This window comes from Lacerta agilis, chromosome 8, assembly GCF_009819535.1.
Source record: "Lacerta agilis isolate rLacAgi1 chromosome 8, rLacAgi1.pri, whole genome shotgun sequence".
NCBI classification, from domain to species: domain Eukaryota; kingdom Metazoa; phylum Chordata; class Lepidosauria; order Squamata; family Lacertidae; genus Lacerta; species Lacerta agilis.
This window is the reverse complement of record NC_046319.1, coordinates 40,807,465-40,830,033: the sequence shown is the minus strand read 5'-3', so window position 1 is coordinate 40,830,033 and position 22,569 is coordinate 40,807,465. Positions and strand designations below refer to the sequence as shown.

Genomic DNA, 22,569 nt, shown 5'->3' with positions numbered 1-22,569 from the left:
GCAGGGACACCTGGAAAAGGGCCAGCGACAGGCGAAGGCGATAAGGGGAAAGTAACCCCAGCTTCTGGACTTTGTTTTTTCTGCCGGAAACCTGGACACCTAAAACTTCAATGTCCGCAGTTGGTGGCAAAAAGGGCCCCAGTTGCTACATCTACGCCTGCTGTGAGGGCCTTTCAACAGAAAGAAGATTGGGATGCGGAAATTGCAGCTGCACAGCAAGTTAAAAGTCAGGCTGTAGCGCCTGGTGAGAGGATTTCTACACCAGTCGTGAGTCAGTGGGAAAACTGTTGGGCTAGGGGGGGCACGGTTACGACAGTACTGTTTCTAGAAGGAAGTGTAGCCAGATTCACAAATGTGACGGAGCTACTGCAGCTGGGTGCAAGGTGCCAAGGCCAAGGAGGGTGGGTGGCAGCATTGCCGCTGACCCTCCTGCTATCTGCTATTGGGTCAAATCCTACCCGGCAATGGAGCTGCTGTGCCCGGGTGCACCTTGCCACGGCTGAGGGCTGCTCTCTACTGCTGGGTCAGGAGAGCTGCTGCTGCTGGGCGTGCCATAGCCAAGGAAGGTCGGCAGCAGCGCTGCCGTCCACTCGCCTGCTCTTCTCCCCTGGTTCAGGGTGGAGCTGCGGCAGGCACAAGTGCTACAGCCAAGCCACAGCACCTTCTGGCACAGAGCCAGGCTCTGATGAAGGAGTCCGCTGTGGGGGCACCTGTTTGCGCCCAGCCATGTTTTTAAAACACACATTTTTGTCATATTGTCCTTCCCCCTCAGTGATGACACCTGGGGCGGCCCACGCCCACCTTTCTATGCCACTGTTTTTGCCATTCCCCCTCTGGTTAGTTTTTATATCCTGGTTATTATATTCCCTAGTGACACGGTATGCCTTTTCAGTACTTTTTCGCATTTCTTCACTAATGAACTCAAGATACATAGTTATTTGCTTCACCCCGTTTTTAAATTTTCCATAACAACCCTGCAAAGCCAAACAGGCTGAGAGATTGACTGAAGATTTTAATATGGAACTGTCTGTCCTCTCTGTCCCCTATACCACAATGCCATATCCATAGCTTCTTCGTTTTTCCATTGCTAATGAGGATGATAATGTTGTTTTTGTTGTTGTTAAAAAACAGAGGTGGCCAATGAGCTAGTCAGCAAATCATGTGTAGCATCCAACTTACCGGTAAGTTTATCTGCAGATCAAAGGAGGTGCCTAATTCCCATAAAAGCACCTCATGTGATGAAGCGACATTCTTTGAAGCAAGCATTTTACAAGCATGGAAGGCAAAGGCTGCAGCTCCAAGGGGATGGAGACAGATTTCCCTGTTCAGAGTGTTCTGGTGACAGGATCCAATTCGGGAATTGGCCTGGGTCTGGTGAAGCAGTTTCTGAGGCTGCCAACTCCACCTCAGTGGGTCTTTGCTACTACCATAGACATGGATGGATCAAAAAGCAAGGTGAGGACTAGGGGTGTAGCATAAGAGAGTAGTGATGTAACTATGTTGTAAGAACAGACCCTCCTCATGCACGTGGCAATGCAAGCTTTGTGTGCTGGATGGGGTTGGTGGGAGTTGTAGTCCAAAACATCTGGAGGGCACCTGGTTGGAGAGAATGCTGTTGGGCGTTTGGTCTCACCAGCAGCTGTCCTGCTCTGGTGTGACTGCTTTCAGTGGCTCATCTGAGTTGCCCACGGCCTGCCTTTTCTGCTGCTCTCAACACTGCTGTGATGGGCCAGCAGCTCTCACAAGGCTGCCAAAAAGCTGTAGTTCACAGTGCTGTTAGTGGCCGGTTGAGCTGCGATATGACAATAGTCTTAGAAAATTACAGCATAGACATAGGGGAGGGACATAAAAGGAGATCTGTCACTCTAATTGCACCTGTAGACTGGTTTGTCTAGCAATTATCATTTTGCTTAATTAAGTTTCAACACCCTTTTATGCTGTTTACCAGGAGAGGAGAGTATTGGCTGTCAGGGAAAAAATTAATCCCTTAAACCCCAAGTCAACTCCATGCAGGATTTTTATCTCTTTTACAGTTCCGTTCCTTCAAAGTAACTTTGTAATAATGTTCAACTTCCCCTTAGGTCTTCTACAGTTTCCCTTCAGTACATCCCCCTGTGGGCAACTTTCTGGGGGCCACATGCCAGTGGTGTAGGGGGCCAGAAGCCAAAGTGGGCCGAGCAACAGATATGGCTGCTGCCCTTGTATAATAGGCTCCGTTCCACTGATGCAAAAGTCACTAGTTTCTGCATACATCTTTCTCTCCATCCTCCATCAGAACAAGTAAAAGGCACTGTTACAGTACAAGGACATATTCCAGGCAGGCAGAAGCATATTTTGAGTGGAAAGAGCAATGCCAGTGAGGGGTATGATGTGGTGAGAAAGAGGCTGTGGTCTTGGGAGAATTATGAAGGGGGAGGTGGGGAGGGTTTTCAGACTGCTAACCACTTTTCCATGTACAAGGTTTTCTGTTCATCTTGGATAACGTACTCGCCTATTAACAGTGCTTTTTTGTAATATATATATATATATATATATATATATATATATATATATATATATATATCTATCTATCTATCTTTAGGGGTACTCTCATTTTGACTCCAGAAAACCACCATTTTATAGTTCAAATCGGAAAAAATAAATGCAGTAAATGGACAACAGTAAAAAGATTCACAAAGTGTTTAGAGGTATGCGTACCCCTGCATCCCCTCAGAAAAAGCACTACCTATCAATATTGAAGAGGAGGGTGTTCTCCTTGCAAGGTACTGTTCTATGTGAGATTCCTGAGTTTCTATTAGACTCTACTAAGCATTTTCAGCATCCAGTTCTAAGGCTCTGTGTCTCTTTTAGTGACTAGTTCCAGTTTAATCAAGGAGGTAAAATGTTTCTTTTTTGACAGGAAATAAAGGAGTTGGCATGCCAGCATCAGAATCTGGTGGTGCTGCAGCTGGGTAAGTCTCACGTTCCAAGTGTGGGATGAATAGACATTCCCAGCACCAGTGGAAACCAGTACAGTCCACAAAGCAGTAACTGGAAAACAAGATGATTTGCTTCCCTGTTACAGAATATCAATGATAAGTACTTTTGATTCCTCCCACAACTTCAAGGAAGCTTTGAAATGAGATGCACCTATATGTAGTCTCTGTCCATATCATCACATGATGTGTGGGGAACGTTTAGCCCACCTTATGTTGCAGAACTACAACTCCCATCATCCTTGGCCATTCACCATGTTTTCTGGGACTGATGAGAATTGTAGTTCAGTAACATTTGGAGAGCCATAAAAGAACTTTCCAAAATGGCTTACCAAAGTCATGGGCTAACGCTATCTCTTATCATCCTTGGCCATTCACCATGTTTTCTGGTACTCTGCCTTTCTGTGTCTCTGAATTCTTATAGAAGCAATAGGACACAGGTACCAGAAGCCGTTGTATGTTACCATAGTCCACAGAATAAAGTTCAGGCACCTCCCCACTGACACACAACCACTGATGTATACATCATTTTTGGCACCTCAAGGAGCAGGGAGGGAGCAGAACAGGGCAGAAGGGGGGAGGCAGAATGGGTCAGAGGCAGAACAGAGGCAGAAGAGACTTGCACCAGTGCCACTGCAAAACCCATACACACGTGGGGATTCCCTTGTACTTGGGATTCACCGTGGTTTTGTTTAGGCAATCCTATTGTTCTAGGACCAATCAGACTGCTGCATTTTGGATCCTATTCAACCCTGTACATAACAACTCAGCTTTACCTTCTGTGTGTCTAATTGTCCCAAATATTTCATAAAATGTAAAGAATAAAATGTTGGAAGTGAAACTGCAGGTGTGCTTCATAAAAGTTAATAATGTTAGTGTTAAAGTCAATTAGTTAGGAACCGGCTGGGTGGAGGCGTTGATTAGCAAGCATGCAAAGCAGCATCAGCAGTTTTCTTCTATAAGCGTCTTTGGCTGAATGTTTTCTTGCTATATGCAAGGCCTGAACTGAGAGAGACAAAATATCCCTACAGCTTTCTCCCTAAATTACACACAGCAAAGTGTTGCCAAACTTTTCTTTCTGAATTCCACCTACATTAGTTAAGTACTTTGGCCTTACAATTGACTTGCTTTGAGCTCATTTTCTGACGGAGTGATATGAATGTGATGCAAACATTTTAAAAAGCCAGGCCCTCACTGTGCTCCCTGTAAACACACACACACACACACACACACACACACACACACACCTCCATGATTCAGAGAAGCGCTTGTTCATCCACCTCAAGTGGGCTGTGGTAGCGGCCACACTAACAAAAAGAGCTGACAGGCCGCGGTGACAAATAAGTTGACTGGAAAGCACCTTTCATCCTTGAATGGACTTAATCTGTAAGATCCCCGAAAGCCACCTGCCTTGGTAGTTTTAAAGGTGCCTTTTTATTAGTCCCTTGGGCATCCCCACACCACCCAGTTCTTAAGTGCTTAGAAATGTCATTCTCCAGATGTCACTGACCTCCAGAGCATCAAGGCAGCTGTGGAACAAGTGCAAAAGTGTGTTGGAGAATGTGGTTTGAACCTCCTGATGAACAATGCTGGTGTTATTTCTGGATACGACCTGGAGAAGGAAAATGCAAAGAGCATGGCAGATGTATATGCCGTCAATACTATTGGGCCACTTGAGGTGAGCCAGGTAAGTCTTTGCTTTTCATGGGGTTGTAAAACCCTTTACTCACTACCTATTGCCTTGGTAACATCTGTGGTGTTCTGGCCCTTTGGGAGAATTAAACAAAAGCAACAAACCGGGTAGGAGAAAAGCAGTATTTGTTTGAGCAATTAATTTTCATGAGCACTTTAAAAAAGAACTGCAAACTGATATGGAAATTCGGAGAATTGTACTTAAGGTAGGAAAAATGATAAACCAACATTGATAGATCCACCAGTCGCTGAACATCAGTCTGGCATAAAAATAGGATCGCTTTCTACCTTTCCTTCCCTAGAAGTTTAATGGGGCTGCTCTCATAAACATGCAGACAATTTTTTTAAAGAGAATGGACCAATATAGCTACTTTCTGGAAAACAGATGACATTTATGCCTTTCCTATTATAGTGTGCTATGCACACACATAGTAAAAGAGAGATAATGCAGAAGCCTCCAATATGTTGTCAAACAGTTATGGGAGAAGGACAACTTTAAAATGCCCAGAAGTGAACTAGAAGGAAGAAACATAGGTGAGACCTTAGAATAGAGCAGCTTCAGGACCTGTTGTGGGCTGCATAAAATGAGGCCAGGGCACAGGGTACCCAGCTTTGCATTCAAACAATTCTAAATGTATAATAAGTCTTACTTATTCTTCTGCAAAAGCTTATAGAAAGTATTTTTGGATCAGAAATCCTAATTCTGCTACAAGCATTGTTTATATATACCTTCAGCTTTATACAGTGCATCCAGTGCTTTCCTCCGGTATCACTGCCCTAAGATAGCTGCATTCATTGACCTAACAGCCATGATCTCTATTCTCTTTTAGGCATTTCTGCCCCTGCTGAAGATGGCAGCTCAGAGATATCCCCAGGAAGGGCTGAGCTGCTGCAAGGCAGCCATTATAAATACATCCAGTGCTGCAGGCTCCTTAGAACTTATGCTGGCATGGGAAAGAAAGATGGCTGTTGCTTATCGCTGCAGTAAGGTACCTATTGTGAAATCCATGTGAAACTGTCTGCAGCCTCCTCTGCCCTGCTGCAACTATCTTTCCTTTTTTTAATAAGAATTTATTAAATTTTAAAAATACAACAAACACACAATACAACAAAACACAACAAAAATTTCAAAAAAGGCAAAATACAAATACAAAAATGCAAAAAGAAAAAAACCATAAAAATCTCAAGAAAAATCCAAACACTTACTTAATTATCCTTAAAATATTACTAACATTATTAGGGGACCTCCTCACATCCTCTCTTTCAGTGTTCATTGCGAATCCTCTTTAGTAATTTCATAACATTGTCTAATCATCATTATCCTCTATCTTAATGCTTACACAAATAAAATACTAATATCTAATTCTTATCTCCTATCTTAACTAATTCCATAACTGTAGCCTTAAATGTCCTTTGATTTCATTCAGATGTCAATCTTTTCTCTGCGTTTCAAATAGTCTTTGAATTTCTTCCAATCCTCCTGTACCGCTTCTTCCCTCTGGTCTCGGAGTTTCCCGGTCAGTTCCGTGAGTTCCATGTATTCAATCATCTTCATCTGCCAATCTTCCACTGTTGGTAATTCTACAGTTTTCCAGTTTTTAGCTAATAAAATCCTAGCAGCTGTTGTGGCATACATAAAAAAATGTTCTGTCCTTATTGGGAATTTCATGGTCAGAAGGCCTCTGGTTTCTTACTAAATGTGTTTTTCAACACCTTTTAAAGTTCATTATATATTTTCTCCCAGAAGTCCTTTACCTTTGGGCACGTCCACCACATATGAAAGAAGGTACCTTCCACTTGTTTACATTTCCAGCACTTATTACATAAACCATGGTACATTTTAGCTAACTTAACTGGGGTTAGATACCACCTATAAATCATTTTCATAATATTTTCCCTTAACATATTACATGCAGTGAACTTAGTACCTTCCCTCCATAGTTTCTCCCAATCTTCCAACATTATATTGTGTCCAACATCTTTTGCCCAATCAATCATTACCGATTTAACCATTTCATCTTTCGTATGCCACTCTAGCAACAAATTGTACATTGTGGAAAAGTTTTTTGAGTTTGGTTCTAACAATTCCATTTCCAACTTGGATTTCTCTGACTGAAAGCCTTGTTTCTTATCTAACTTATAAACTTCATTTATCTGGTAGTACTGCAACCAGTCAGATACTTTCCCTTTCAATTGCTCATAACTCTTCAATTTAAAATTCTGGCCTTCTTGTTCTAACATATCAGCATATTTCGGCCAATTAGCAGGCATATTGGGTCTTTTATATGCCTTCGCCTCTACTGGTGATACCCATCTGGGAGTCTTTCTTTCTAACAAAACTTTATTCCGAATCCAAACCTGATACAACGCATTCCTGATAATGTGAGATTTAAAGGCTTTGTGGGCCTTAACTTTATCATACTAAAGATAAGCATGCCATCCAAAAACATTGTCATGTCCTTCCAAGTCTAAAACATCTGTATTTTCTAACTTAAACCAATCCTTTAGCCAGCAAAAGGCCGCAGCTTCAAAATAAATTCTAAGATCTGGCAGTGAGAATCCACCTCTTTCCTTAGAGTCTGTCAAAATCTTATATTTTATCCTTGGTTTCTTCCCCTGCCAGATAAATTTTGACAAATCCTTTTGCCACCTTTTAAAACAGTCCAGCTTATCAATAATCGGAAGAACTTGAAATAAAAACAGCATCTTTGGCAATACATTCATCTTTATAACTGCAATTCTGCCCATCAAAGACAGTTTTAATCTAGTCCATATATCCAAGTCTCTTTTAATCTCACTCCACAGTTTCTCATAATTGTCTTTAAACAGGTTTAGATTCTTAGGTGTCAAATTTACCCCCAGATATTTAACCTTCAAAACTAAGTCCTGTTAGGGTTTGTAACTTCTGTACCTGCATAATTGGTATGTTCTTGGTTAAAACTTTGGTTTTGGCTTTATTCAACTTAAATCCTGCTACCTGTCCAAATGATTCTATTAGCTCCAATGCCTTAACCACACTGGTCTCTGGGTCTTGTAAAGACAGCACTAAATCGTCCGCAAAGGCTCTCAATTTGTATTCTTTCTCCCCCACCCTGATTCCTTTAATCATCTGTTCTTTTCTAATCATATTCAATAAAACCTCCAGGACTGTTATAAAGAGTAGGGGGGAGATAGGGCATCCTTGTCTCGTTCCTTTTTCTATTCTGATTTCTTCCGATGTCACATTGTTTATAATAATTTTCGCTTTTTGTTCTTTATAAATGGCATTTATACCATTCAAAAATCTTTGACCGACCTCCATCTTTTCAAAATTCTTCTTCATAAAACTCCAATAAATGTTGTCAAAGGCCTTCTCAGCGTCTATAAACATCAATACAGCTTCTGTGTTTATCTTTTTTTCCAATCTTTCCAATATATCCACAATATTTCTTGTATTACTATTCATATGTCTACGAGGTAGAAAACCTGCTTGATCTTTGTGGATATATTCCTTCAACACTCTTTTTAACCTTGTGGCCATGACATTCTCAAATATTTCGTAATCCACATTTAAAAGCGATATTGGTCGATAATTCTTCATCTGAGTTTTATCTGTTTCAAGTTTTAATATCAATGTGATATATGCTTCTTTCCATGACTCCGGCATCCTACCTCCCCCTAGCATTCCATTGCAAACTTCCAATAATGGTTGGATCAGCCAATCCTTCAAAGTATTATAATATTTTGCAGTTAGTCCATCTGGTCCTGGGGCTTTGCCCATTTGCTTCCTCTACCTCTTGACTTGTAATAGGGTGGTTGAGTATTGTCCTCTTTTCTTCTGGGATTTATTTTATGCAAACCATTCTTTTCCAAGAAATGTTCTATAATGCCTTCCTCTTGTTTGTCCTCTTTGTACAATTGTTTATAAAATTTCTGAAAACATTTTCTAATCTCCTCTGGATTCTCTACACTTTTATCATTTATCTTTATATTTGTGATTGTATTTAATTTCTGTCTTTTCTTTAGCTGCCAAGCAAGTAATTTCCCACACTTATTTGCCAATTCGAAGGTTTTCTGTTTCATTAATCTTATTTTCCATTATATTTCTTGGTTGAGTAATTTAGAATATTGGGACTGCAAGATCTTTCTTTCTTTCTGTGTTTGTTGATTTTTAGGATGTCCTCTTAATTTTTTCTCTTTGTCCCTTATTTGTTCCAAAAGTCTGTCTTTTTCCATATTTTGTTCCTTTTTCCTCTTTGCCCTTTCTCTTATGAGGAAACCTCTCATAACCGCCTTGCTTGCGTCCCAAACAATTCTTTTTTCCACTTTAGTATTCAAATTTATCTGAAAATATTCTTTAATCATTTTATTGGCCTCTTCCACAACTTTTAGGTACTCTCAGCAGAGAGTCATCCATTCTCCATCTAAATGAATCCTTGGAGAAAATTTTTAAGTCCAATTGCACTGCATTATGATCTGAACAAGTCTTAGGGCAAATTTCTGCCTTATAAATCTTGGGTGCCAATAGTCTAGAAATCCCTATGTAATCTAGACATGACCATGACAACTGTGGTTCTGGATAATATGTTGCCTCTGTTTCAGTGGGGTTCTTTAATCTCCATGAGTCTATCAAATCCAAGTTGTCCACCATTTCAAAGAAAGTTTTTGGCAGTTTCCCTTCATTTGTAATTTTTGTCCTTTGCGATCTGTCCATCAAAGTGGAAACTGCCCCATTAAAATCCCCTAGGCAAATAAGATTGTAATCCAAGTAGTCCAGCAAGATGTCATGAATTTTCTTGGAAAAAAAATTGATTTTCCATCATTTGGTGCATAAATACCCAGTATCAAATATTTCTCGCCTTGCACAGTTATTTCAATTGCAATATATCTGCCTTCTTCCTCTTTAAACAGTTGTCTTGGGTTGTATTTCTCCCTTGCATAAATCACGACTCCTCTTTTCTTGACTTTGTCTGATGAAATGAATTCTTGTCCTAACTTTTTGTTTTGCAAAATCCTTCTGTGTTGTCTAATTACATGGGTCTCTTGCAAGCAAATTATATCCAAATTCTTCTTCTCCAATGCATAATTAACTATGTCTCTTGGGTCTCTGGTTCAGACCGTGAACATTCCACGTTAACAGCTTCAGCGTCATATTATTGACCAGTCCATGGTTCACCTCCCGCAGCTCCTAGTACTACTTCTTCTTCTCCTGTCGCCAAGCCTCCTGGTAGTGGTGGGTAAAAAAATTTCAAATCTAATGATGATCCTTCAAAATCTGATGCGTGTTTATCCAGAAATTTAATTTTGTCCTCAATTGATCTTATTCTCACTCTTCTTTCCTTATATTTAAACGTGAGGCCTTGTGGAAACTCCCAGCTAAAAAGAATTTTCCTTCTTCTTAATTCAGCTGCCAGGACTGCAAATCCCGATCTCAAATTCAAGAAGTACCTAGGAATGTCCTTGTAAATAATGATCGTTTGCTGTTGGACCACTAGGTTGTTTTGGTAGTGAAGGCCCAGAATCTGATCTCTCTGTTCTCTATTCTGGAACACTATCATACAGTCATTAACAGTTTTTGTATTCTTTTTGCCTTTGGCTCCAAATCTATAGGCCTTCACTATTGTTGTTGCCAATTCCTCTTCATCAAGTTCCCAAAAAGCAGAAAATTCTTTCACCACAAAGTCCTTAAGACTGTCTTGTTCCAACTCTGGAAGATGTCTCAATCTCAGGTTCTGTTCCCTTTCTTTCAATTGCAGAAAAGCAAGTGACTCTTGTACTTTGTTGATTTTCAAGCCTTTGTATTTTAACAGTATCCAAGTCTTCAACTTTTTGTTCCACGGCCGCAATTTTAACTTTAACCTCTTCAGATTATTTCTTCAAAACAGTAACATCCTTGCCAATTTGTTTAATTGCCACAGTGTTCTCCTGCACAGTTTTGTCCACAGCTTTAATGAATTCTTCCAATCTGTCTGAAGTTGCTTGAATATTAGCATTCACTTTCTCAAAGGCCGCCAGAACCTGCTCTTCAAATGTTTTAGAGGTTTTTCTTTGTTTCTCTTCCTTTTCCTTTTGTTCCTTTTCTATCTTTGTTCTCAACCTTGTAGATGTAAGTGGTGGAGTGCCAGATTCTTTATCCATTTCAATACTATCTGCAGCTGGGAACTCAAGGTCACTCCAACTTATTGTGAAGCTGTAACCCAAATAGTCTTGTAAATAGTTCTTTAGGTTGAGCCAGAGAATAACAAAGACTTAAAAACTGTACTTTTGCAAGCGAGAGTCCACCCAGGGTAACAGCTCTCTTTCTTAACCAAAGCAAAGAATTCAATTCTTTTAAATCTGTTAGTCTCTCAAATATGTCAAGAAAAAGACAGAGTCCACAAAACGAAACTTCCTCCCAAGACAAATTGTTACTTGTAATCCAATCCCAGTGCAAATGACTTTAAAAAGTTCAGTTGAACAGTAGCAGACTTCAAATTAACAAGTCAGAAACTAAAGTAGCAAAACGTCTGTTACAATGTAACCATCGCAGCCCGCTAACTGACCCAGACTCCTTACTCCAGAGGGTGAGCAGTGTCTTCTTAATAAATTTGTAATCCACAGGAAGAAATCACTAAAATCCAAACAATCTTATCGCCCTCAAGGAGGTTTCAAAGTCTAAAAGGAACCAGAGCAATCCTTAAAAGCAAGTCTTTAATGACTTCAGTTCCACTGCCTTACTTTGATCCTGCCGCTGTCAGAGAGAGACGGACTTCCTCTTTGATCTCTCTCCGCTAGCCAAATCTTTAACAACTTTGAAAACGAATTAAGCTCCAGTACTTACGGAATCCTTTATTTCAAGCCAAATTAGAGGAAAAGCAAAGCGCTCAAAGTCCGTCAGCAGCTGCTGCTTCATATCTCCAGGAAAGTGGTCGATCCTCAGTACCGCACCGATCTCCGCTCACTCAAGCAGCCCTTACGAGGGCTTACTCAAGAGTAGAGCTGGCACGTCTGGTATCCGCTGGATCCCAGGTCTTCAGGACGCTCCTCCTGAAGTTTTTACGGAGGTCCACAGCGCGGTTGCGGTCCCTCCTAGCCCGAAAACACTGGAGCCCCTCGGAGCCAAGAGAGCTCCCGACTGAACGGAATGGCGCTTCACCGGAAGTCCACTGCAACTATCTTTCCAAATGATTGTTGTATGTGTGCATCTGGGCAATAAGAGTGTATTGCCCACGGGTAAATGTTGAGAGACAAACATCTGTTGTGAGGATGTTGCATTTTCTAAAAGAGTGGATGGCATTAAGGGAAGATGCTGGGATGTTTTCTACAAATAGATAGCATGTGTACAGTCCTTTTCTTGTTGCGGAACTTAGAGCAAACATTTAAAGCTAGAAATCATTTAGCAAAATGATGCAGCCAACAAGCATGCGGGAAACACTCACAAATGCCTGTCAAAAATCTTGTTCAAGGTGGTGTCGATGATAGATAACTTCCAAGTTGCTAGTTTTTGTGTCAGGAATGCTCAATGATGTCCAATTTCTCTTACAAACCTCTCTGCCTCCAAATCCTTTCTAGCCACCTTGCAGTAATTCATGTTAAGCAGCTCCCCACAGTTCAATGCACCCTCTGCTCATGGTTTGTTTTTTCTCCCTTGTAGGCTGCTTTAAACATGCTCACCAAATGCCAGTCACTCACATATCCAGCTTACGGGATTCTGTGTGTTTGCATCCATCCTGGCTGGGTAAAAACTCAAGGCGTGCACGTAAGTGCTCAAGGCTTTTGGTAATCATGTAAAAGGTGGGCAGCCCTATAGGATGATCTTTCTTTTAACAAATTGCTTGACATTTTTTGTTGGATGGTGGTGCCTGAGTAGCTCCAGTGCCCCATCCTTCACTTCTTGGAAATATTAAAAGCACAAGAGCAAGGCAATGAAGGCAGCATCTATGAGTTGGTGCTTCTAATAATATCCAAAATTGCTCCTGGAAAAGCAAGCATAGTCCTCTGAGGCCTTGCAGTGAACTGCTATGCTTTGGCATGCATGACCACTTGGTTGTCTTTCATAAAGCAATGTTTAATGTGCAGACTGAAATCTTATAACCAAGACATCCAACAGCATCTAGGCCTTCTGCTATTTGATGCTCAAGAATGATTTTTTTCTGAACTTAAGAAATCCTTCACTTACAATATTTTTCTTCACAGAAGGCGGACCTGACTGTGGAAGAGAGTACACAAGGAATAATTAATGTTCTCTCCACACTTTCTGAGGTGGATAACGGTACCTTTGTGGACTGGAAAGGATGCAGAGTACCCTGGTGAGGGATTTGTTTCACGATGCCAGGGGTTTTACCACTCTAGCATTCTGCCTAGAGAGCATCCAATAAACCATCTGGGATTCAAGGAAAAAAATTTTTGTCTCTTTTCTTCCTTCAGAAGGTTCCTTAAATTGTTTCTAATGTCCTTATGGAGGTGGAAAGAGAAAAATGTGATGGAACACTGAAGACTAGTTTTCATGCAGAATTGTTTCTAAGGACTAGCCATAGTTTGAAAGATCTTTCAGCCCGAGGGTTACATTCCCTCAAGAGCAGCCTTATGGGAGCTGGATGCCAATGCCAGGTGGGTGTTTGTGGCACAGGTGAGACAAAGACAAAAGTGGTGCAGAGCAAAGGTCTTGAATATTACCTTTCCATGGAACAGGATGGGAAGTTTGTGTCCTCCAGATGTTGTTGGACTGCATCTCCCATCAGCCCAAGCCAGCATGGCCAATGGTCAGAATGATGGAAACTGTGGTTCAACAACATCTGGAGGGCCACAGATTCCCCATCTCTGGTACAGAAGGCTACATACAAAAGCCAGATGTACCGGTATTTAGTGTATGCAACTCACTGTTGTAGGACCAGGGGGTTGGTTTGGATTGTGTGTTTGGGTCCCCTCCAAAGCCTGTGGTTCTTTATCTGTATGATGGGAGTCTGTAGTAGGAGCTGAAGTGCCTGAACCAGTTTCTTTGTAAAAGGTCAAGCTGACCCTGCTCAGTATCCTTTTATATGCCTGAAAACTTGAGCAGGTATGGGCGTGTTGTCATAGAAAAACTAGCTAGTACCGTTTCTAGAAGGAAGTGTAGCCAGATCTCACAAATGTGGCTAGATACCACATCATCCTAGAGGCAAGAGAACAGTAGGCAGAGGCTAGCCTTTGTCAACTCTGCAACTGAGAAGACAGAGGTTTGACTTGCTCACGGTGGGATGAAACCATACCTTTGTGGGATCTCCTTGGAAGTCTAATGGAGGAGCAAGTTCTGATGTAGTAGCGATGCTGTGAGCTTTTCATCTTTTGCTCTGGTTGTGTGTATGGGTAAATAAAACCATATATCAAAAGGACACCAGTCTTCAAAAATACTCATTCCAATGAAACCAGACGAGAGGGAAGCACTGGCTGCCTTAAGTCTCTCACTAGCCTTGGATTTGGGTGAATGTAACATATCTTCTGTTGAGGCAGGGGAGAGCTATCATCACTCTTCAAGAACACATTGCAGCCAGGAGAAAGCACTTGAGGTTGTGCAGCAGAGTCAGAAAAGGATGTGGAGTGCCACATTTGGTACTCAGAACTCAGGTTGCTCACCTCTGCCATAGGTGATAAGGAATTGCATACATGTGAAGGAAGCCCCCCTTTTCCACGTATGGCATAAAAACACAATAGGCTTTCTGCCCCTCTTTAGCCAATCCCCTCAGGTTAGTATAAAAAAGAAAAATTGCATTCTGGTAACTTTTGTAAGCTTGTTGACAAGGTTGAAATAATACATTCCCTAGCGGCATGATGTGCTTATTTTATTACATTTCTATTACACCCTTTCACTAATGAACTTAGGATATGCCATCATTTACTCCAGCACCCGTTGTTGTTGTTTTGTTGTTTTAAAAAAATCTTCACAACAGCCCTGCAAAGTAGAATAGCCTGGAACAACTCCAGCACATAGGATCCTCAGGCAGTTGCCAAGAGCCCAGCACTCCAGCAAGGCCCACTATAGACACCTCCCTCCACCCACACTGTGCAAGCCATCATTAACATTTTCTAATCTGTTTCTGACATAGCATCACTACTGAGTAATGCAGGCAATTGCGGGGGCAGCTACACCCAGGCACTGCTTTCCCTGCCCACTTCCACCAACCACTTTATTTGTTGCATTTCTTTATTTGTTGAGTTTATAGCCCACCTTTTCCTCCAAGGAGATTGAGGTCCCCACCCTCGTTGAATCTTCCCTACCACGACCTTGCCGAGGTTGGTTAGGCCGAAAGGCAGCGACTGGCCCAAGGACGCCACCCAGCGAGCTTCATTGAGAATCGAACGCCTGTTCTGCAGGACCGCGTTCAAGCCAAGCGAAAGAATCGGCACTGCGCCTTTAAGAGGGAGCCGGCAACGTCGCCGCCCCCGTCCCCCCCCCAGTCCCTCGCGCTTGCGCAAGAAGGAAAAGCCCGATAGGTGGGAGGGGGAGAGAAATGTGACCTAGGCGGCCGGTACCTCAGGCAGTGCGCGAGAAGAAGGCGTGCGCGCGCGTACTTGTAGCACGCAAGAGAGAGAGGCCAAGAGGCGCTGCGGCCCTCAGGTGAGGTGAGGTGAGGTGAGGTGAAGGGAAGGGAGGGGGGCGGACGTAGATGTGCCTTACTCCTCCCTCCCTCCGTCATCTTCATCACCATCTTCCTCCGTGGCAAAGCGGGAGCGTCTGGAATCAGACTGAGGCGAAAATGAACGCGGGGTGTGTGTGTGTGTGTGTGTGTGTGTGTGTGTGTGAGCGTGAAAGGAGGGAAGGAAGGGCGGGGCAGAAGCTGCGCTATTCAAGGCGGGGGGCAAGTGGGGTAGGCGAGGTCCCTGCACGAGGGGAAGGACTTCTTGTTGGGGGGAAGCTGTTAGCGGTGAGCACGCGCGCGCGTGCACACACACACGCGTGTTCCTTTATGCTAGGTGACAGACGACCTTGCGGACCAGTGTTGGTCCGCAATTGTTATGGGAATTTTAAGGTCTCAGATATATAATAAATGTTCATGAATGTACCAAGCAAACACGTACATACAGCCCAAGCAACAGTGAATCTAGTGGCGCCTTTAAAAGTCTTAAGTGGTTTATTGTGGGCTAAGAGGCTGCTTCGTCCGATGCGTGAAGGATCAGGCGTGTATCGGGGCGGGGAACTCAAGGCCCTCTGAACCAGGCAGAGAGTACAGTATACAGTATGTATAAATGTGAGTGAGTGAATGAAACAAGTATCTCTATTTTTTATCTTTGAAATGCGGTCCTGTTGCACCTTAAAGGACCCCATATTTGTCAGTCAGAATCTACTTCGTAAAAGATGCTTGGAGAGTATGTGGCGAGGAGGATATATATAGGTTCAGAGAAGTAAACATTGTGACCCAAAGGCAAAGAAATGTAAGAGATTTCTATTTCTATACAAAGCTCAAATGTATGCAGCAACCATTCATGACAGCAGTAAATGGAAATTGTGTGGGAGGATGTGTATTGTGAAAGGAAAGGGCAGATATAAAGTGTGGAGGAAGTGAAGTGGGATATATGTGGAGGACAGGCAGAGTGGAAAAGTTTTAATCATATTGTTCATGAATTCTCTGTTAAAGCATCACAGGCAATGTACAATAAAGGACTATGTAATTATTGCAGTTCAGAACCTTAATTGGTAGTAGCTGCGTTCCATGCTTGTCACAGGTTTTGAAGAGAAGCAGTTTCCATTTTTTTTAAGTACAATAAATAGGATGGGTTTGACTAGGCAGAAGCTGAAAAAACTGGGTACTGTATAAGAATAGGACTACAAGCCATGAGGGTCAGCTGCAGCAGAGTATGTGTGTAAAAATCGTGAGAGTATGGTAGGAATGGGGACAGTGTTGTTGTTGTTGTTCAGTCGTTCAGTCGTGTCAGACTCTTTGTGACCCCATGGACCAGAGCACTCCAGGCACCCCTATGCCAGTTGCTTCGAGAACACTGTCCAACCATCTCATCCTCTGTCGTCCCCTTCTCCTTGTGCCCTCCATCTTTCCCAGCATCAGGGTCTTTTCCAGGGAGTCTTCTCTTCTCATGAGGTGGCCAAAGTACTGGAGGGACAGTGTTAGAAACTGGCATATATAAGCTAGGCATCAAATGGCTCCGTAAACCAAGGTTACAGTCACCAAAACAGAATGTTTAGTACAGTATTGTTTTTCAAATGATGGACTGACTGTGATTACCAGTTAAATATCTGACTAGTTCAGATGACAACCTTGAGCTAGGTTAAGAACTTTGGGGACGTAAAGAAGAAAAGTCATTTTATCCAGGGACAGTCCACATATATATTGGCCTATATTCCTACCTCTTTTTCTTAATGGTGACATGGACCATTCATAATGTATGAATGCTCTTCACAACTGTGAGCAGGGCTGTGTGGTGGGGTAAGTGAAGACAAGCTACAACAATTAACTATAACGTTGTTGACTGCTCCTGCTCAGACTGCACAGAAAAGGCATTTTAGTTCCTGAAATTCATAATGATTGTGCAGATAAAATATAACTCAGAGAATTCTACAAGATGTAGTATTAGTGTGTGAAAACAGTCAAAATCCAGTGATCCCCAGGCCTCAACAAGCACTGCTTGTTTGCTGTATGTTCTGAATATGTTTGACTTGTCTGCTTGTCATATAAATAACTTGCACAATGTTTAACAGCTTTCTTTTTATCTGTGCCAGGCGGATTGCTAAGGTTTGTGATAGGATTCATGATTGTCCAGTCTTGCTCATAATTGGTGGCGCTGTGGGTTAAACTGCAGAGCCTAGGACTTGCTGATCAGAAGATCGGCGGTTCGATTCCCAAGACGGGGTGAGCTCCCGTTGCTCGGTCCCAGCTCCTGCCCACCTAGCAGTTTGAAAGAACGTCAAAGTGCAAGTAGATAAATAGGTACCGCTCCAGTGGGAAGGTAAACGGCATTTCCATGCGCTGCTCTGGTTCACCAGAAGTGGCTTAGTCATGCTGGCCACATGACCAGAAGCTGTACACTGGCTCCCTCGGCCAGTAATGCGAGATGAGCACCACAACCCTAGAGTTGGACACGACTGGACCTAATGGACAGGGGTCCCTTTACCTTTACCTTGCATCTAATATATATGGTTATTACTTTTAATATAGCTCTTGTTTATATAACCCCTCAAGGAAAATTGTTACCTATGTCTTATGCCCATAAAGATTTCAAGATGATGTAAGAGCCAAAGGCCACAGCAACATGTATGGAAGGATATACCTTAAAAGCATAAGAAGGCCATAAAATATATTCTTCAAATGATAAAAATGAAGTGAGAATTTTGCATAGCATACTCTATTGCTGTTTATATTGTCAGTAAATATACTTTAAAGATAATCTCAAGTGATATTAGAAAACCTGAAAATCTCCTCTTTCTTAACATTTAATAGTTTGATCCTTTGGTAATTTCCAGTGCTGCTTTAGCTTGTGTGTTATATTTAAGCACCACCATTTCAGTGTTTTTTGTATTTGAAAGAGTGACTTACTAGGGTAGAGGTAACTTACTAGAAAAACACATACTTGGGTTTCCTCTGAAGGATGCAATAGATATTTTAGTAAGACATAGTATATGTGAAGAATTAAAATATAAAGATGTAGTCTTAAAATGAACAGTTTCAAATTCGATGTTGAATAACCAACCTTGAACTGCACTTGTATTAGTGTTGACTACAAATAGCAACAGATTTATGCAGAACGTATAAAAGGTTCCTTTTGCTTACACTTTATTTTATTCTGTTTTAGGAATTATGTATGAAACAGGATGCCGAGAAGCTTTATTTTTATGCCTTAGTCTTGCTCTTGGGAACTGAATTGGAAAAAGAATACAAAATGAAAATGCTTCCTGGTGTTGGGGTATTTGGGACAGGGAGCTCAGCTCGGGTGCTAGTGCCTCTGCTGAGAGCTGAAGGCTTCTCCATCAAGGCACTATGGGGGAAGACTGAAGAAGAAGCAAAGCAACTAGCTGAGGAAATGAATATTTCCTTCTACACAAGTCGGACAGATGATGTCTTGCTGCACCAAGATGTGGATCTGGTTTGCATCAACATCCCTCCACCACTCACACGACAAATTGCTGTGAAAGCTTTAGGTACTGTGCTGTTGATTATCTGAAACAAGTTGTGGTTATTTAAAATTCATTCCCCCTTTAATAGATTCCCAGTTGTGTTCTCAGGCTGTTGCTGATTACTTAGTATTACCACCCCTTCTTCCACTTTTCCCTAAAACATGTTTGTGTTTCATTCTTTTGCATTAGCTGATGGAAGGAGTTAACTCTTTTTGTTACTGTAAGGAATTTCTTAGTATTTGCTAACTTGACTTTGCTATTGCATATTAAACTAGCAGCATTGTAAAGGCAATTACAGCTAGATGCTCATTGGAAGAGCATATGTAGCATGATTACTTGACTTTTTCTTTTTATAAGTATCAAGGTCTGTATGTTTCAGAAACATAGTAAACAGGAAGTAGAAAGGTAAAAGTATCCCTTGCCTAAGTTTCTCATTCCTCAAGCACAGTTCACACAGGATGGCAGATCTCCAAAACAAAAAATGTTTGTTCTGCAGATTAGAGAGGGAATCTTACTGTGGTTAAACTAAATATCCACATTTCCATAGTCCCTCAGGGATTGAGTAAAATGCACCAACATGTTTCTTCAGCTTCACCGGCCACTGGGTGTCTGCAAATACCATATCTTGGTACTTAATCCTTGGTGGGGAGGGGAGCATCTCTCTAGAGCACTGATTGCCAGCCTGGTGCCCACCATTTGTTTTGCACTGCAACTCCTATCTTTTTCAAACCAGTATGGTTTTACTAGTTGGGACTGATGGGAGCTATAGTTTAAAACAGCTGGACATGGGCACCAGGTTGAAGAAACCTGATTGAATGCTTACTTTTGCAGAAAATCTAGTGCCTCCCTAGCGTCATCCCCTTCAGCTGTTTTGGACCACAACTTCCAATTCACGGCAGCACTGGCTGGGGCTGAAGGGACTTGTAGTCCAAAAACAGCTAGAGAGATGGGGTTTCTGCATTAGATGGTTGCACACATGGCTGCTAGTCATCCTTCCTTTTTCTGTACTTTATGAACTGAACAAGGATGACACTGTACATACAGATAAGAATCCTCTATTTGCTTGGGGCTGCCCAGCAAAATCTGAACTATAATGTGTCTCCTTTATTCACAGGTATTGGAAAGAATGTCATCTGTGAGAAAGCTGCTACCTCTGTGGATGCTTTCAGAATGGTCACAGCTGCCAGATACTACCCCAAGCTCATGAGCATTGTAGGCAATGTCCTGCGTTTTCTACCAGCATTCATCAAGATGAAGCAGTTAATAGAAGAACACTATGTGGGCAATGTTCTGGTCTGTGACGTGCGAGTGTACTGGGGAAGCCTTCTCAGCCACAAGTACAACTGGATCTGTGATGAACTGATGGGTGGGGGTGGCCTGCATACGATGGGGACTTACATTATAGACCTCCTCACTCACCTGACAAGTCGAAAGGCAGAGAAGGTCCATGGGTTACTGAAAACCTTTGTGAAGCAGAACTCTGCCATCAATGGCATCCGCCATGTCACAAGTGATGATTTTTGCTTTTTCCAAATGCTGATGTCAGGAGGTGTCTGTAGCACTGTAACTCTGAACTTCAACATGCCTGGGTCATTTGTTCATGAGGTCATGATTGTAGGGTCAGCAGGACGCCTTATAGCACGGGGGACAGATTTGTATGGCCAGAAGAACACTGCTCCCCAGGAAGAACTCCTGTTTGCAGACTCTTTGAATGTCCATGCAGGCCTTTCAGAAAAAGGATTCAAAGACATACCCCTTCTGTACCTCAAAGGGATGGTGTACCTGGTGCAAGCTCTGCGTCAGTCCTTCCAAGATCAGGAAGACCAGCGAACCTGGGATCCCAAGCCAGTTGCAATGGCAGCTTCTTTTGAAGATGGCCTCTATATGCAAAGTGTAGTAGATGCTATTAAAAAATCCAGCCGGTCTGGGGATTGGGAATCTGTGGAAGTAATGACTGAGGAGCCAGATGCCAATCAAAACCTCTGTGAGGCATTACAGAGAAATAACCTATAATAGAAATATTCCCAAATGAGCAGAATATTGAATATGTGCAGAAAACTTTAACATGGATACATTTTGTTTCATATTCGGGGGTGGGAGGAGGTATAATGGGGAATTATAATTGTGGGCAAAACCTCAAAGGAAATCCTTTTGGTTTTTAAACTCGTTTAAGAGCATTTTAAATGTTGCAGATTTGGGTCACTTTTTTTAAAGCTAAACCTTTTGAACTTTGTATTGTTAGGAAAACTTGAATTGCCCTTTGCACTTAGAAGTAGCTAAAACGAAAAGGTGGGATTTCTACCATTGGGAACAAGTCTGTCTCCCTTTTCTGCACAGCTCATGTATTTTTGCAGTTTGAATGTAGCACTAGAGATGGTTGGTTGTTTAAGAACAGGAAGACAAGTTACCTTTTAGGATTCTTCTTGATGTGGTAAAAGTGAGGCAAATACAGAAGTATGGTCCTTAAAGAGAACAATTTGTAGTCTCTATAGTTCAGTATCAAACTAGGTGGTAGACATGTATTTTCCTGTATCCTCCCTGTTCACACAAAACCTCACCCCTGTTTTGTTGTAACAGTAAAAAAAGTGTTCAGGAAAAGGCCACTGAACTCTCCCATGCCTTCCCTTCCCTTTCTCCAATCATTTGTTCCAAAAGTGGGCTGGAAGTAGAAAAAATTGTTGGAGTAGTGGACTGAGAGGAAGAAAGTGTGCAAGGGGGGAGGATTGAACATCCTCCTTCCTGCATTCCTTCTGTTGTATTTTCATCCTACAGACTTCCTGCTTTACATATGAGCAGGGTTGACACACGAATGACAACCACATCCATCTAGTCTGTGCCTCAGTACCGAATACTTCCAATTTAGTCTCTGCCTTTGAGACTGGCTGTTCTCCCTTTTTTCTAGAAGTCAGTTGAGTGCTGTGTGGCATTCACCTGCTGTTTGCATGTGTTGGTGCTCCTTTCCCATAGCAGAGACTGAAGGCCTCTTGCACTTCTTTTCCTGCATACTCTTTTGCCTTGCTCAGTGCTGCCAAATGCCGCCAATGATTGCTTGGTAGCACAGAAGCCAAATCTGTAAGTCAGTGATTGTTGTTTAATGAAGCAGGTGTTTCATCTGTCAAGGGATATGAAGTTGATAAGAAAAGGAATATTCAATTGCTGTTTTCAGCTGCATGCTGACAGGGGTAGTTGATTTAACTGAACACTGGGCGATGTTCCGTATCCCTTGTCCTGACTTGTATCCTGTGGGAGCTGTGGTGCTTCTTGTGTAGCAGATCATAGTGCACAACTACCAGATCTCAGAGCTGCTCTTCACTAGGCTGACACTGAGAAGCAGTAGCTAATTTTTGTATAAATAATACTGTTTACTTGAATGTTTTTATTGTTTTCCTACTTCGTTTTCCTACTAGGTTTTAATCCTGTACATTAATATAAAGCATTAATAAGCAACCTTTCTTGTGTTTTTGTAAATGGTAACATTGTGGATGAAAAACAAAAAATAGATAAAATCAAGAACTAGATCAGCTGTTTTTCTCTTCCCTGTGGAAAACACCCTATTTTTCTATTCTGAGCTTTTAAATTTATTTTTAACCCAAACAGCTGTATCCTTAATCCTAGTTGCAGATGTTGGTTTTATACAACTGGACTAACAAAAGACAGTGTGGACAGTGTTTTGTACTGGAAAAGTCCAAATTCTAGAGTAAGGGAACCTCCCAACTTTCTGCTTACAATATGTGGAATTTGAGAATTTAAATGCTTTGTCAAGACCTGTGAAGATAAGGAGGTCCACACTAGATAAGCCATTGGAAATCTTTGATTGGGTTTTCATGCAAACATGAGAAGATA

General features: G+C 41.9%; 2 protein-coding genes across 3 annotated transcripts; both read left to right on the top strand.

The window, feature by feature from the left end:
* The first annotated feature begins 1,267 nt into the window (after window positions 1–1,267).
* On the top strand, window positions 1,268–13,014 carry LOC117052158 (C-factor-like). Its single transcript, XM_033158936.1, has 6 exons — window positions 1,268–1,455; window positions 2,900–2,951; window positions 4,475–4,662; window positions 5,498–5,656; window positions 12,280–12,384; window positions 12,822–13,014. The coding sequence occupies exons 1-6, from the start codon at window positions 1,276–1,278 to the stop codon at window positions 12,936–12,938; spliced, it is 801 nt and encodes a 266-aa protein (XP_033014827.1). The 5' UTR covers window positions 1,268–1,275; the 3' UTR covers window positions 12,939–13,014.
* Window positions 13,015–15,150: 2,136 nt separating this feature from the next.
* GFOD2 (glucose-fructose oxidoreductase domain containing 2) lies at window positions 15,151–22,386 on the top strand. 2 transcript variants are annotated; one of them, XM_033158903.1, is made up of 3 exons: window positions 15,151–15,219; window positions 18,405–18,750; window positions 19,841–22,386. In XM_033158903.1, exons 2-3 carry the CDS (start codon window positions 18,414–18,416, stop codon window positions 20,737–20,739), a joined length of 1,236 nt encoding a protein of 411 aa, XP_033014794.1. In that variant the 5' UTR covers window positions 15,151–15,219; window positions 18,405–18,413; the 3' UTR covers window positions 20,740–22,386. The 2 variants fall into 2 exon arrangements, with proteins under 2 accessions (XP_033014794.1, XP_033014795.1); XM_033158904.1 differs by having other exon boundaries at window positions 15,206–15,224.
* Window positions 22,387–22,569: the final 183 nt, after the last annotated feature.

Excerpts from the sequence above, each read along its gene's own strand:
- LOC117052158 (XM_033158936.1), top strand. The coding sequence starts at position 1,276 with ATGGAAGGCAAAGGCTGCAGCTCCAAGGGGATGGAGACAGATTTCCCT. Across the intron at positions 5,657-12,279 it reads TTGCTTATCGCTGCAGTAAG|GCTGCTTTAAACATGCTCAC; the intron begins GTACCTATTGTG and ends TCTCCCTTGTAG. Across the intron at positions 12,385-12,821 it reads TAAAAACTCAAGGCGTGCAC|AAGGCGGACCTGACTGTGGA; the intron begins GTAAGTGCTCAA and ends TTTTCTTCACAG.
- GFOD2 (XM_033158903.1), top strand. The coding sequence starts at position 18,414 with ATGAAACAGGATGCCGAGAAGCTTTATTTTTATGCCTTAGTCTTGCTC. Across the intron at positions 18,751-19,840 it reads AATTGCTGTGAAAGCTTTAG|GTATTGGAAAGAATGTCATC; the intron begins GTACTGTGCTGT and ends CTTTATTCACAG.